General features: G+C 45.9%; 1 protein-coding gene across 1 annotated transcript in view; it reads right to left on the reverse strand.

Moving 5' to 3' along the window:
* The window catches only part of LOC139373608 (thrombospondin type-1 domain-containing protein 7A-like), a 166,962-nt gene that overhangs the window by 18,098 nt on the left and 133,105 nt on the right, over positions 1–15,759 (reverse strand). The window contains exons 15-22 of the mRNA XM_071114307.1: positions 15,068–15,073; positions 14,505–14,638; positions 14,156–14,309; positions 11,272–11,413; positions 9,297–9,412; positions 8,982–9,099; positions 1,990–2,135; positions 658–832 (exon numbers count right to left, since the gene is read on the reverse strand). Coding sequence (XP_070970408.1) covers positions 658–832; positions 1,990–2,135; positions 8,982–9,099; positions 9,297–9,412; positions 11,272–11,413; positions 14,156–14,309; positions 14,505–14,638; positions 15,068–15,073 — 991 coding nt within the window. The remainder of the gene's footprint in view (positions 1–657; positions 833–1,989; positions 2,136–8,981; positions 9,100–9,296; positions 9,413–11,271; positions 11,414–14,155; positions 14,310–14,504; positions 14,639–15,067; positions 15,074–15,759) is intronic.

The following is a 15,759-nucleotide window of genomic DNA, read 5'->3' on the forward strand; positions in this document are numbered from 1 at the left end:
TTCACACTAGTCGCTTTCAGATCTGCTTTTTACCCTTTCCCTCTGAAATGTATGACGTCAAAAGGTTTATATTCAGAGAAAATCTCCACTTTCATGTCATTGGAGATGAAGAAATCATGTAATCATAAAATCAGATTTGAGAATACTCACTTTACTAGCTTGTTGGATTCAGACGTTGGTGGGCTCACTAGCACCAGCCTCTGAGCATCTGAACATCCAATCCTCATTGCCTACAGTCAGTGACAACGGACACTGCTCCTAACAGATTCATGCTATGAGAGAGCTGGGCTAGAATATATCACAGCTAGGACCATATAAATGTATCTTAGCATATCTGCTGATGAATGTGACTTAATGGCAGTAGTGAACTCAGGTCAGCCTAAAAGGAACAGCTAAATGTTTCTCTATAGTTAGTAAATAACGTTGAAGGACAAGGCGCTTTCTCGACCAGATAAAGCTAGAAAAATCTACGGAACACCATTAATGTTACACATTGAACTATCTACATCGTAGATTAGAAGGATGCTCAAAGGTGAATCTTTACTGACCATAGGGTCAGAGGTTTTTCCAGGTCAGATCTTGGCTGCCTCTTATCGAGGGACGGGGTCCACTGTCCAGGACTCTGTTTCATCAGTCATTGCAGGCCAAGTTAGTTACCTGGACAGGGCGAGGTGCAGGGTTCTTCCAGGGTGACCCGTTTGTCTCCTTCTACCGAGGGCTCCAGGTTTCCACACATCTCATCATCCACCAGGCTGCCCTCTTCCTGGCCAGACCCGTCCGACACGAAGCAAGACACGTTACGGAACCGCAGCCCTTCTCCGCACCTCGCACCCTGGACGATAAACAGAGAGAATAATACAGGTTCAAATACAACTCCATAGATATTTCATTTTGTGTCACAGATTGCCATTTAGTTCAATGACTCGGGTTTGTGCCACAATAATGTGTTAGCCCTCTGAGCTATAGCCTAGGCATTAGCTTGGGAAGCTAACACAGGTCTTCAGGTCTCAGGCAAGGTTACCTACCAGGTGAGCTAGGTTCACTGAACCACGTCCCTTACACATATACATTCACACAGAGCTGGTCTGCTGTGTAGACAACATCCAACTGTTACAGTTCAGAGTGTCAGTGTCTGTCAAGGCCATGGCAATGATCTTTGATTTGTCAGAAATAGCTTCTCTAGGATTGTGCTGTAGGCTGCTAATGAGCTACTGTCTGCTGTCAGAAGCCCCAGCAGCAGGAGAAAACAGCCCAGAACAAAGGAGTGTCAACGTTCCCTCACTCTGCAATACAGAATACAGTGCCGTCTGTCAAAAATATAGATGCTTCTGGCAAATAAGAGGGAAAGAAAGAGAAAGAGGTACAGACAGAGAAAGAGGTACAGACAGAGAAAGAGGTACAGACAGAGAAATAGGCTTAGACAGAGAAAGAGGCTTAGACAGAGAAAGAGGTACAGACAGAGAAAGAGGTACAGACAGAGAAAGAGGCTTAGACAGAGAAAGAGGCTTAGACAGAGAAAGAGGTACAGACAGAGAAAGAGGCTTAGACAGAGAAAGAGGCTTAGACAGAGAAAGAGGTACAGACAGAGAAAGAGGCTTAGACAGAGAAAGAGGTACAGACAGAGAAAGAGGCTTAGACAGAGAAAGAGGCTTAGACAGAGAAAGGCTTAGACAGAGAAAGGCTTAGACAGAGAAACATGCTTAGACAGAGAAAGATGCTTAGACAGAGAAAGAGGCATAGACAGAGAAAGAGGCTTAGACAGTGAAAGAGGCTTAGACAGAGAAATAGGCACAGAGACAAAACATAGTGTGTGAGAGAAAGAAGGCAGAGAGAGAAACAGAAACCCATACAGAGACAGAGGCACAGACAAAACAGAAAGTGTGTGAGAAACTGGGGAAGAGAGAGAGCAAGAGAGAAAGAAAGAGAGAGAGAGAGAGAGAGAGAGAGAGAGAGAGAGAGAGAGAAGTGAGAGGTAGAACACTGTCTCACCTCAGACTTGCACTCTGACCAGGGGCTGTATCTCCATTGGTAACAGGGTCTGACAGGGCAAGGCTTCCACTGTTCCCTCTGACGGGGGCAGGTTCGCCCATCACCCTGGGGCACCTGGAGCATCGTTCTCCTGCGCCACAGCTTCCCTGTAGAGAAAGTTGTTATTTCACACTTCTGTCTCTCAAGTGGATGATTGAGAGTCCAAGGCCCTGTGCAAAATCAAATTATGTTATGTGATTTTCTAGATAGTCAACAAAATGATGTATAGTGGCGGAAACAAAAAGAAAGTCCACTGCATTTCAATGAAACATACATTGTTGTTGTGCTGGAAAAAAAAATATTTTCTCGACATGAAAAAACCCCCAGATTCCAGATATGTGGTCCCCAAATCGTCTTGATTGAATAGAGCCTTGTTAAAGACTGGGAGTGCCTTTTAAGCTATTTAAGTAGAGAAAAGGGTCTTATGATAACAGCATCATAGACGCCCCCAGATATACTCATGTATATGACTCATATCCAGTTCCATCACAATGATCTGGGGCTCTTTCAGGGGCTTCACTGTAAAAGATCACTATCACGTTACACCACTATCTCAGGTAACTTCATTTCTCATTTCTCTCTCTCTCTCTCTCTCTCTCTCTCTCTCTCTCTCTCTCTCTCTCTCTCTCTCTCTCTCTATTTAAAGTGGAATTTAAAACAAATGAAATCGAAGAGACTGTGTAATATCAGGGGGGTGTCAGGAGAAGGGGTGAGGGGGACAGGAAGGAATGCTCCTTCTACCCAAAATGCATGTTAAGTGAGGTACCCGGGGGATAGACGTGACACAATTCTGTCAATTAGCTGGTGTCTAATGGGAAACTATCCCAAAATGATATAATACATTCATGTTCAGTAATGCATACCACTTGAAAAGCCACCACAGAAAATAAACTAGATCCTGTAAACTATGAACACTATGAAAATTGAATAACAAAAAAGCTCACTGTCAGATATTACAATAGCAATTCAGATTCCATTGTTCATAGGGCTAGGGTTATAGTAGAGCCATAGTAGAGTAGTGTCTCCACCCAGTTTGGATCACACTCCCCTTACTACTATAGTAACTTGCTGCAACATCCTATCAGACAGTATAGTCTCTGTCATCTGATCTAACAACCCTAAAGGCCAACTCCATCCATCCAAAACACTAGCCTAGGACCATTCATCCACAGTGCTTGCCTATAAGCCCATTCATTCTAACCAGGTATTTAACTCCTAAAGGTTAATTGTCCTGTGTATTTCCTTCACAGGCACAATTACCCCCCTCCTAACTCAACTGAATTAATCATATTAAAATTTTACAAAGCCCTTTTTACAACAGCATTTGTAACAAAGTGCTTTATAAATACCCAGCCGAAAACACAAAAGATAAATCAACGCAGAAGAAGAAGCACAGTGGCTAGGAACATTCCCTAGAAGATAGGTACCTTGTAAGAAGGCTAGAGAGGAACTAGGGTCAGAGGAGTGGCCAGTCCTCTACTATAGCTCCACTAGAGAGGAACCAGGCTCAGAGGAGTGGCCAGTCCTCTACTATAGCTCCACTAGAGAGGAACCAGGCTCAGAGGAGTGACCAGTCCTCTACTATAGCTCCACTAGAGAGGAACCAGGCTCAGAGGAGTGGCCAGTCCTCTACTATAGCTCCACTAGAGAGGAACCAGGCTCAGAGGAGTGACCAGTCCTCTACTATAGCTCCACTAGAGAGGAACCAGGCTCAAAGGAGTGACCAGTCCTCTACTATAGCTCCACTAGAGAGGAACCAGGCTGAGAGGAGTGACAAGTCCTCTACTATAGCTCCACTAGAGAGGAACTAGGGTCAGAGGAGTGGCCAGTCCTCTACTATAGCTCCACTAGAGAGGAACCAGGCTCAGAGGAGTGACCAGTCCTCTACTATAGCTCCACTAGAGAGGAACTAGGGTCAGAGGAGTGACCAGTCCTCTACTATAGCTCCACTAGAGAGGAACCAGGCTCAGAGGAGTGACCAGTCCTCTACTATAGCTCCACTAGAGAGGAACTAGGGTCAGAGGAGTGGCCAGTCCTCTACTATAGCTCCACTAGAGAGGAACTAGGGTCAGAGGAGTGACCAGTCCTCTACTATAGCTCCACTAGAGAGGAACTAGGGTCAGAGGAGTGACCAGTCCTCTACTATAGCTCCACTAGAGAGGAACCAGGCTCAGAGGAGTGACCAGTCCTCTACTATAGCTCCACTAGAGAGGAACTAGGGTCAGAAGAGTGGCCAGTCCTCTACTATAGCTCCACTAGAGAGGAACCAGGCTCAGAGGAGTGACCAGTCCTCTACTATAGCTCCACTAGAGAGGAACCAGGCTCAGAGGAGTGACCAGTCCTCTACTATAGCTCCACTAGAGAGGAACTAGGGTCAGAGGAGTGACCAGTCCTCTACTATAGCTCCACTAGAGAGGAACCAGGCTCAGAGGAGTGGCCAGTCCTCTACTATAGCTCCACTAGAGAGGAACCAGGCTCAGAGGAGTGACCAGTCCTCTACTATAGCTCCACTAGAGAGGAACCAGGCTCAAAGGAGTGACCAGTCCTCTACTATAGCTCCACTAGAGAGGAACCAGGCTGAGAGGAGTGACAAGTCCTCTACTATAGCTCCACTAGAGAGGAACTAGGGTCAGAGGAGTGGCCAGTCCTCTACTATAGCTCCACTAGAGAGGAACCAGGCTCAGAGGAGTGACCAGTCCTCTACTATAGCTCCACTAGAGAGGAACTAGGGTCAGAGGAGTGACCAGTCCTCTACTATAGCTCCACTAGAGAGGAACCAGGCTCAGAGGAGTGACCAGTCCTCTACTATAGCTCCACTAGAGAGGAACTAGGGTCAGAGGAGTGGCCAGTCCTCTACTATAGCTCCACTAGAGAGGAACTAGGGTCAGAGGAGTGACCAGTCCTCTACTATAGCTCCACTAGAGAGGAACTAGGGTCAGAGGAGTGACCAGTCCTCTACTATAGCTCCACTAGAGAGGAACCAGGCTCAGAGGAGTGACCAGTCCTCTACTATAGCTCCACTAGAGAGGAACTAGGGTCAGAAGAGTGGCCAGTCCTCTACTATAGCTCCACTAGAGAGGAACCAGGCTCAGAGGAGTGACCAGTCCTCTACTATAGCTCCACTAGAGAGGAACCAGGCTCAGAGGAGTGACCAGTCCTCTACTATAGCTCCACTAGAGAGGAACTAGGGTCAGAGGAGTGACCAGTCCTCTACTATAGCTCCACTAGAGAGGAACTAGGATCAGAGGAGTGGCCAGTCCTCTACTATAGCTCCACTAGAGAGGAACCAGGCTCAGAGGAGTGACCAGTCCTCTACTATAGCTCCACTAGAGAGGAACCAGGCTCAGAGGAGTGACCAGTCCTCTACTATAGCTCCACTAGAGAGGAACCAGGCTGAGAGGAGTGACCAGTCCTCTACTATAGCTCCACTAGAGAGGAACTAGGGTCAGAGGAGTGGCCAGTCCTCTACTATAGCTCCACTAGAGAGGAACCAGGCTCAGAGGAGTGACCAGTCCTCTACTATAGCTCCACTAGAGAGGAACTAGGGTCAGAGGAGTGACCAGTCCTCTACTATAGCTCCACTAGAGAGGAACCAGGCTCAGAGGAGTGACCAGTCCTCTACTATAGCTCCACTAGAGAGGAACTAGGGTCAGAGGAGTGACCAGTCCTCTACTATAGCTCCACTAGAGAGGAACTAGGGTCAGAGGAGTGACCAGTCCTCTACTATAGCTCCACTAGAGAGGAACTAGGGTCAGAGGAGTGACCAGTCCTCTACTATAGCTCCACTAGAGAGGAACCAGGCTCAGAGGAGTGACCAGTCCTCTACTATAGCTCCACTAGAGAGGAACTAGGGTCAGAAGAGTGGCCAGTCCTCTACTATAGCTCCACTAGAGAGGAACCAAGCTCAGAGGAGTGACCAGTCCTCTACTATAGCTCCACTAGAGAGGAACCAGGCTCAGAGGAGTGACCAGTCCTCTACTATAGCTCCACTAGAGAGGAACTAGGGTCAGAGGAGTGACCAGTCCTCTACTATAGCTCCACTAGAGAGGAACTAGGGTCAGAGGAGTGGCCAGTCCTCTACTATAGCTCCACTAGAGAGGAACCAGGCTCAGAGGAGTGACCAGTCCTCTACTATAGCTCCACTAGAGAGGAACCAGGCTCAGAGGAGTGACCAGTCCTTTACTATAGCTCCACTAGAGAGGAACCAGGCTCAGAGGAGTGACCAGTCCTCTACTATAGCTCCACTAGAGAGGAACCAGGCTCAGAGGAGTGACCAGTCCTCTACTATAGCTCCACTAGAGAGGAACCAGGCTCAGAGGAGTGACCAGTCCTCTACTATAGCTCCACTAGAGAGGAACTAGGGTCAGAGGAGTGACCAGTCCTCTACTATAGCTCCACTAGAGAGGAACCAGGCTCAGAGGAGTGACCAGTCCTCTACTATAGCTCCACTAGAGAGGAACCAGGCTCAGAGGAGTGACCAGTCCTCTACTATAGCTCCACTAGAGAGGAACCAGGCTCAGAGGAGTGACCAGTCCTCTACTATAGCTCCACTAGAGAGGAACCAGGCTCAGAGGAGTGACCAGTCCTCTACTATAGCTCCACTAGAGAGGAACCAGGCTCAGAGGAGTGACCAGTCCTCTACTATAGCTCCACTAGAGAGGAACCAGGCTCAGAGGAGTGACCAGTCCTCTACTATAGCTCCACTAGAGAGGAACCAGGCTCAGAGGAGTGACCAGTCCTCTACTATAGCTCCACTAGAGAGGAACCAGGCTCAGAGGAGTGACCAGTCCTCTACTATAGCTCCACTAGAGAGGAACCAGGCTCAGAGGAGTGACCAGCCCTCTACTATAGCTCCACTAGAGAGGAACCAGGCTCAGAGGAGTGGCCAGTCCTCTACTATACTCCTACATACTCCTATAACAATTGTCATAAATCTGCCGTAAATGTAATTTATATTATCTCCATGTGTCAGTGTTATTTTCTCTACGGCTGACTGCACACGCACAGGGCCTTGGAGGCCTATTCTGCTCCTTAATGTTGAACACAATTACAACAGAGTCCCCCGGGCATGGCTTAGCCTGCAGCTACTCTCTATTCTCACACATCTGCCAATTCATCTTCTGGTGAACCACGATGCATTCCCCGTAGAGAGAATTCTGCTGCCCCCATAGAGGGTCTCTCCTTCCTTCAGAGATTTTATGCCCGTGAAACCATGAGAGAAATAAACTCCCAGGTTTTTTTAATCAGCAGTTAGGGTTTTCTTGAGATTTTCTCATGTGTGCTTTTTTTCAACGGTGGTTCAACTCAAACGGCGGTTTGCTATTGCATGCACCCATGGTAAGTATTATTCTCCAATGGGATTTTGATTCTGTGCTCTCTGGGGCTGTCTCTCTACTCCCTCGACGGGTGGTCTACTGACAGCGGTGAGTTTGGGGGTGAGGAGCAGTGTGTGACTGGGTGGGCCGCTGGGTAAGGGGGAAGAGCTAGTGCCAGATGTCGCTATCAGTGTTTGGCCGAGGAACACACGTGGCTGTGATTATCTATGCACACAGGTCTGATATGCCCCGGGAAACTAGTGTGTGTGTATGTGTGTGTGTGTGTGTGTGTGTGTGTGTGTGTGTGTGTGTGTGTGTGTGTGTGTGTGTGCGTCAGACCTGGGTTCAAGTATGTGTAATTGAGTATTTGTTATGAAATAGTTATTTTCTGTGTATTTGAGTATTTTCAAATAATGTGGCTGGAATAAAACTACTTCTATTGGAAGTATTTGAAAGTATTCTCAAATAATTTCCCTTAATAATACTATTTGAATGCATGAGTTAGTGTATTTGAATATTTTCAAATCAGTGCGACATGAAAACACACATATGCGTGCACGAGTGCCTGAGCGTGCATTTGTGTGTGTTTTCACATCGCAGTTATTGATACGTGTCGTATTGGTGCTTCCAGGTGTCTCCAAAAATTCATAACCTGCAATTCCTGGCTCAGAAACAGATATTAGCTACTCAACATAACCGTGTCCTGCCATCCGACATGGAGGTAAAAAAATCTACTCCAGGATGAAAAGGAGTGTGTGAGAACATGTTCTCTTCCTCTCCTCTTCCTGTGGTTCACCTGCTGCTACTCTATCCCTCTTTCCTGTGAAAATTCCTCACTTTGCCTGAGGACAGATTAAGGGCTATCACAGTAGCTAGAGCCTGTATTGGTTTCACATCTCGACCTGTATTTGCTTTCTGCCCAACTACGACACTGTCCAGTGCTCTGAAGGACTCTTGAATCCTGGAGTGGTCCCTCAGGCCCAGAGCACACAGGCTTAATGGACCGCCAATCAATCCTCTGATCCTATAGAATTACACATGAGGACATCATCATCCCTCCCCCTCCTTCTCTCCCCCATCCCTCTCCCCCTCATCCCTCTCTCCGTTGGTTTAAGGCTCACAATCGTTTCCCTCTCACATCATAAAACGTTTCCCATTTCAGCCATTACCCTGGAGAGGAGAGGTTCTGGTTGTTTCTGAGCTGTGTGTGGTGCTGGGAGCTGATCAGCAGCACTGTGAACCTGCAGCGCTATGAGCAATGAGCAATGATTCACAGACTACCCACCGTGCCTGTAAATCCACACCCTACATTACAATATAAATTTGATGTAATGTGGACTATAACTTACTTGAATGAATGGATACATAGGCTAATGACTTATATTCACAGACAACACACTACAAATTCACTGTCTAGCTGCACACAGCACATGGAGGGGCTGTAATGAATGGATCTATAGAAAAATAGATAGGTGACAATGATAGGTGAATGTACCTCTTAATCAGTTCTCTGTTGTTGTGGCTTGCCCTTCAGAATTGGGTTCACTTAGCCTTGAATGCATTCCCAGCATTCAAAGATGGAATCATCTTTCTGAACACAAAGTCAGGTGAGAGTGGGTCAAAAAGATGGGGACGTACCTGCTAGTCCACAGGTTTGTGTGCACTCGGACCAAGGTGACCAATCAGATAGCTGGCAGTTGACGGGACACTCCACCACACAGGAAGCGTTCATCTGCCACTTCCTATCCAGACCCAGCTGAAAGAGAAACAAAAAGAAAAGTACTTTATTGGGCTATTTGTGGCCAACGAGAGATTCTTCTTCCGGCCTCTTCCCAAGTCCCCTAGGCAACACACAAACGTACACAAACAGCAACCTGTCTGGATTCTGAAGACAGAAGATTTGCTCTTATTAATGACTAATGAGCTTTGGAATGGAAAGAGAAGAACACACACCTCTTCACAGAACTTGAGGTCGACAGACTTGCCGTCACTTCGTACACAGTCCAGCATGCGCGTCTTTATGCCACTACCACACACAGCTCTCTCACTCAGCTGACATGTGCTCCAATCTGCATGAAGGAAAAAGAAAACAGGATAAAACCGAGACGGCCTTTCTCCCAACCTCTTTTCCTCTCCATTGCACTTAGTTCAATCTCAAATGTCATGCGGTCTAAATATACAGTGCCTTGCGAAAGTATTCGGCCCCCTTGAACTTTGCGACCTTTTGCCACATTTCAGGCTTCAAACATAAAGATATAAAACTGTATTTTTTTGTGAAGAATCAACAACAAGTGGGACACAATCATGAAGTGGAACGACATTTATTGGATATTTTAAACTTTTTTAACAAATCAAAAACTGAAAAATTGGGCGTGCAAATTTATTCAGCCCCCTTAAGTTAATACTTTGTAGCGCCACCTTTTGCTGCGATTACAGCTGTAAGTCGCTTGGGGTATGTCTCTATCAGTTTTGCACATCGAGAGACTGAAATTTTTTCCCATTCCTCCTTGCAAAACAGCTCGAGCTCAGTGAGGTTGGATGGAGAGCATTTGTGAACAGCAGTTTTCAGTTCTTTCCACAGATTCTCGATTGGATTCAGGTCTGGACTTTGACTTGGCCATTCTAACACCTGGATATGTTTATTTTTGAACCATTCCATTGTAGATTTTGCTTTATGTTTTGGATCATTGTCTTGTTGGAAGACAAATCTCCGTCCCAGTCTCAGGTCTTTTGCAGACTCCATCAGGTTTTCTTCCAGAATGGTCCTGTATTTGGCTCCATCCATCTTCCCATCAATTTTAACCATCTTCCCTGTCCCTGCTGAAGAACAGCAAGCCCAAACCATGATGCTGCCACCACCATGTTTGACAGTGGGGATGGTGTGTTCAGGGTGATGAGATGTGTTGCTTTTACGCCAAACATAACGTTTTGCATTGTTGCCAAAAAGTTCAATTTTGGTTTCATCTGACCAGAGCACCTTCTTCCACATGTTTGGTGTGTCTCCCAGGTGGCTTGTGGCAAACTTTAAACAACACTTTTTATGGATATCTTTAAGAAATGGCTTTCTTCTTGCCACTCTTCCATAAAGGCCAGATTTGTGCAATATACGACTGATTGTTGTCCTATGGACAGAGTCTCCCACCTCAGCCGTAGATCTCTGCAGTTCATCCAGAGTTATCATGGGCCTCTTGGCTGCATCTCTGATCAGTCTTCTCCTTGTATGAGCTGAAAGTTTAGAGGGACGGCCAGGTCTTGGTAGATTTGCAGTGGTCTGATACTCCTTCCATTTCAATATTATTGCTTGCACAGTGCTCCTTGGGATGTTTAAAGCTTGGGAAATCTTTTTGTATCCAAATCCGGCTTTAAACTTCTTCACAACAGTATCTCGGACCTGCCTGGTGTGTTCCTTGTTCTTCATGATGCTCTCTGCGCTTTTAACGGACCTCTGAGACTATCACAGTGCAGGTGCATTTATACGGAGACTTGATTACACACAGGTGGATTGTATTTATCATCATTAGTCATTTAGGTCAACATTGGATCATTCAGAGATCCTCACTGAACTTCTGGAGAGAGTTTGCTGCACTGAAAGTAAAGGGGCTGAATAATTTTGCACGCCCAATTTTTCAGTTTTTGATTTGTTAAAAAAGTTTGAAATATCCAATAAATGTCGTTCCACTTCATGATTGTGTCCCACTTGTTGTTGATTCTTCACAAAAAAGTACAGTTTTATATCTTTATGTTTGAAGCCTGAAATGTGGCAAAAGGTCGCAAAGTTCAAGGGGGCCGAATACTTTCGCAAGGCACTGTACTCGAGGTAAGATGAAATTCAATAATGTATTTACAGTCCAGAGCCATATTTCTATATTGATATACGTCTCTGGTACCAACCATTGCATAAAGTCATCCAGGCTGACATTTGCCTTACCGGTGATGTTATAGGAGTAGTGATAGCAGTTGCTGTTGAGGCTGCAGGGCTCGGTCTCCGTGGTGTTGGGGCACAGCTTCCCCTCTCCAGGTTGACGGATGAGGCATGCCGTCCTCTCTCGAGTGCTGATTTTGTTGCATGGCTTCAAGCAGAGAATAAGTCAATCAATCAATCAATCAATCAATCATTCAGATTATTTTATAAAGCCGTTTCTACATCAGTCGTTGTCACAAAGTGCTTTTACCGTGACCTGACAGGGAATCCACTTTTAGTTTGCCGTTTAATGCGAACCAAATATGAAACCCTGTTCAAGTGAAGTTACCACTTTCCGACCAGCAAATCGAAAAAGGTTTTCCATGAATATATTTTTCTTCCTACATTACTCTCTGTCTATTTCCACCTCTGCCCATTTTCCCAACCAACCCCTGCTAGATAAACTGGTCTATTCAGGTGTTGGTGACAGGCGTTTCTGTTTGGAGTGCTGTCTTCCCCTGCAGGGACATATTCCATATCCAAGGTAATTCATTTTCCCAAGGGATCCGTGGCAGAGTGCCTGGGAGTGGGAGTGGCAGGGACTGTGACACGGGTGACCCCTATTCCCAATAGAGGTTCACCACAGGCACACGCACGCACGCACACACACACACACACACACGCACACACATACACATACACAAGGGGTGACAGGGTGGTCACAGCATGCTATGTAGAGCTGCATAAGATCATCTTCCCTGCTCAGTCATCCCACCCTCTCTCCCTTTGTTCATTTCTCAGGATAAATCACAGCTATTCTCCCACCAGAGATCAATATCCACTGAATAGCCATCATTTAAATTGGTGTAAGCCTTGCTAGAACATCATACTAAATTGGTGAGAGCCCAGTAGGAGAAAAACACATACCAAATGGACATCACCTAAATGGCTATGAGCCTTGCTGGAGAATCACACTTAACGAATGGCATCCTTCGAAACTGGTGAGAGCCCAACAGGAGAATCACACTTACCGAATTGCCATCGCTAAAATTGGTGCAAACCCAAAGTGAGAGTTGCTGGCAAGAGCTCTGCTGTGAATTGTTTTTTTTTCACTGTGTGGAAAATGGCCCAAACAGGATAATGGAGAGTAGACACTTGGCATGATTGGCCAGTTATTAAATGTTAAGGTGTGAGACAGAGATCCATGGTGAGAAGCAGAACACCTCTGTGCTCTCCAGCTATGAGTTAACCCTTTAAGCAGTCTACTCTTTCTTTCAGTGTTCAGCACCACATAAATAAACTCAGCAAAAAAATAAATGTCCTCTCACTGTCAACTACATATATTTTCGGCAAATTTAACATGTGTATATATGTGTATGAACATAACAAGATTCAACAACTGAGACAAACTGAACAAGTTCCACATACATGTGACTAACAGAAACTGAATAATGTAACAGTCATTATCTGGGGTGGCCACCAGCTGCATTAAGTACTGCAGTGCATCTCCTCCTCATGGACTGCACCAGATTTGCCAGTTCTTGCTGTGAGATGTTACCCCACTCTTCCACCTAGGCACCGGCAAGTTCCCGGACATTTCTGGGGGGAATGGCCCTACCCCTCACCCTCCGATCCAACAGGTGCCAGATGTACTCAATGGGATTGAGATCCAGTCTCTTCGCTGGCCATGGTAGAACACTGACAATCCTGTTTTGCAAGAAATCGCGCACAGAATGAGCAGTATGGCTGGTGGCATGCTGGAGGGTCATGTCAGGATGAGCCTGCAGGAAGGGTACCACATGAGGGAAGAGGATGTCTTCCCTGTAACACACAGCGTTGAGATTGCCTGAAATGACAACAAGCTCAGCCCGATGATGCTGTGACACACCGCCCCAGACCATGACGGACCCTCCACTTCCAAATCGATCCCTCTCCAGAGTACAGGCCTCGGTGTAATGCTCATTCCTTCGACGATAAACGCAAATCCGACCATCACTCCTGGTGAGACAAAACCGCGACTCATCAGTGAAGAGCACTTTTTGCCAGTCCTGTCTGGTCCAGCGATGGTGGGATTGTGCCCATAGCGACGTTGTTGCCGGTGATGTCTGGTGATGACTTGCCTTACAACAGGCCTACAAGCCCTCAGTCCAGCTTCTCTCAGCCTATTGCGGATAGTCTGAGCACTGAAGCAGGGATTGTACGTTCCAGGTGTAACTCGGGCAGTTGTTGTTTCCATCCTGTACCTGACCCGCAGGTGTGATGTTCGGATGTACCGATCCTGTGCAGGTGTTGTTACACGTGGTCTGCCACTGCGTGGACGATCAGCTATCCATCCTGTCTCCCTGTAGCGCTGTCTTAGGTGTCTCACAGTACAGACATTGCAATTTATTGCCCTGGCCACATCTGCAGTCCTCATGCCTCCTTGCAGCATGCCTAAGGCACGTTCACGCAGATGAGCAGGGACAAAGGGCATCTTTCTTTTGTTGTTTTTCAGAGTCAGTAGAAAGGCCTCTTTATAGTGTCCTAAGTTTCCATAACTGTGACCTTAATTGCCTACTGTCTGTAAGCTGTTAGTGTCTTAACGACCGGTGATGTTCATTAATTGTTTATGGTTCATTGAACACACATGGGGAACAGTGTTTAAACCCTTTACAATGAAGATCTGTGAAGTTATTTTGATTTTTAAGAATTATCTTTGAAAGACAGGATTTATCTGAGTTTAGCATAGAAATCATTAGAATTGAGGTGGACATTTCTTTGCTCCCAACCAAACCCAACCAACCAAACCCAACCAACCAAACCCAACCAACCAAACCCAACCAACCAAACCCAGAAAACACAAAATATCTTAAATATTGCAAAGGGATAAAATAGGTGATAAAACAACAAGGTAGTCAGTATCTGTCCATACCAGTGAGCAGCGGCTCCAGACCCCCCAGTCAGACAGAACACAGTCCTCAGGGCAGGGCAGCTGGCTATCTCTGGCCCCAAGTGGCATCTCCTCTGGGTCACACAGGTAGTCCTCCACAGAGTCCGACGGCCCATCCATAGTGTTCTGCATACACCTGGACAGAGGGGGACGATAGGCTAGTAGTACTGATTGGCCCTGTCATTCCAAATAGTGTCGTTGTTGTCCCCCCCCCCCCCCCCCCCCATTCGATCAGTTCTAGCTTCCGTTGCTAGGGCCTACACTCCATTTGGGGCTGAAATGAATAAGTCAAATAGGTTAAGTTGTATCTATATGAGCTGTTTGTCCATACCTGACCTTTCTGGTCTGCACTCCTTCTCCACAGTTCTCCTTCAGGTCCACGTTGCTGACCTTCCAGACACTCCAGGGTTCAGCCACCCACACATACTGACCACAGTCACTGAGACACGGCACCACCTCATACACCTTGTGAGAGACCACTAGACTGTAAGCCATCTATAGTCACTATAGCCATATATAGCCATCTGTAGTAACTCCAGTGAACTTTTAGTAATTTTTGTGTGATTTTTAACATTTTTAATTGTGATTAACTGCATTGTCTGAAAGAGGAAAACACAATGAAAATATCCAAAATACATAAGCTAAAATCTACAATGCCATGTAAAAACAAGTTGACATTGAAGTTAAAGAAAGTGTGCTTTCTCAATTTACCTAATTTTGCCAACGTTACTTTGGACAAAATCAAGACATCAATATTCTTGTCATAAAAAATCATTTAAAAAATCTTAAATTACAGCTCGCTTAGTTATTTCAGAATCGCGATGAATCACAACTGGATCATCTGTTTTAATCATTTGACAGCCCTATATAAAAGGCAAGTGACAAGTCACTCACCTGAGCCTGTGGAGGGGGTCAGTTCATACACCCAGGAAAAGAAGAAGAGACCAGGGGGAAACAGACAGTGTGTGTTTAAATACGTGAGTATTATAATGAAGTTCAACATGTTCTCTTGATTCTCATAGATTTCACAGTTCCTTTCCCTTCTTTAATCTTACGAGTACAAGCCCTAACTCGGCTAATGAATAAAACACAGAAAGATGTCCACTCTGGCTTCTTTAAAAAAGAAACACTGTTTTGGTTCCTTTAATCTAATGCATTAAATCATAAGTATTTTAATTAAACATTGAAACGAGCCAGGGACCTCTACCATCTACCATGTTCTACGTGAGAACAGAGAGTCAAGACCTGTCCGGAAACCCCTCCCGAGTAGCGCAGTGGTCTAAGGCACTGCATCTCAGTGCTAGAGGTGTCACAACAGACCATGGTTCGATTCCAGGCTATATCACAACCGGCTGTGATTGGGAGTCCCATAGGGCAGAGCACAATTGGCCCAGCGTCTTCCGGGTTAGGGTTTGGCCGTGGTAGGCCATCATTGTAAATAAGAGTTAAATAAAATAAATAAAATATCCCTTACTCTTTACCCCCTAGACACTAAGTTGTGGAGATCTGAGTAGATTTGATTGGTTTAAGCAATATGGTACAAATCTGTCCAATCTTCTCAGATCTCCGCAAGTGTCTAGGGGTTG

This window comes from Oncorhynchus clarkii, chromosome 18, assembly GCF_045791955.1.
Source record: "Oncorhynchus clarkii lewisi isolate Uvic-CL-2024 chromosome 18, UVic_Ocla_1.0, whole genome shotgun sequence".
In the NCBI taxonomy this organism is placed as follows: Eukaryota; Metazoa; Chordata; class Actinopteri; order Salmoniformes; family Salmonidae; genus Oncorhynchus; species Oncorhynchus clarkii.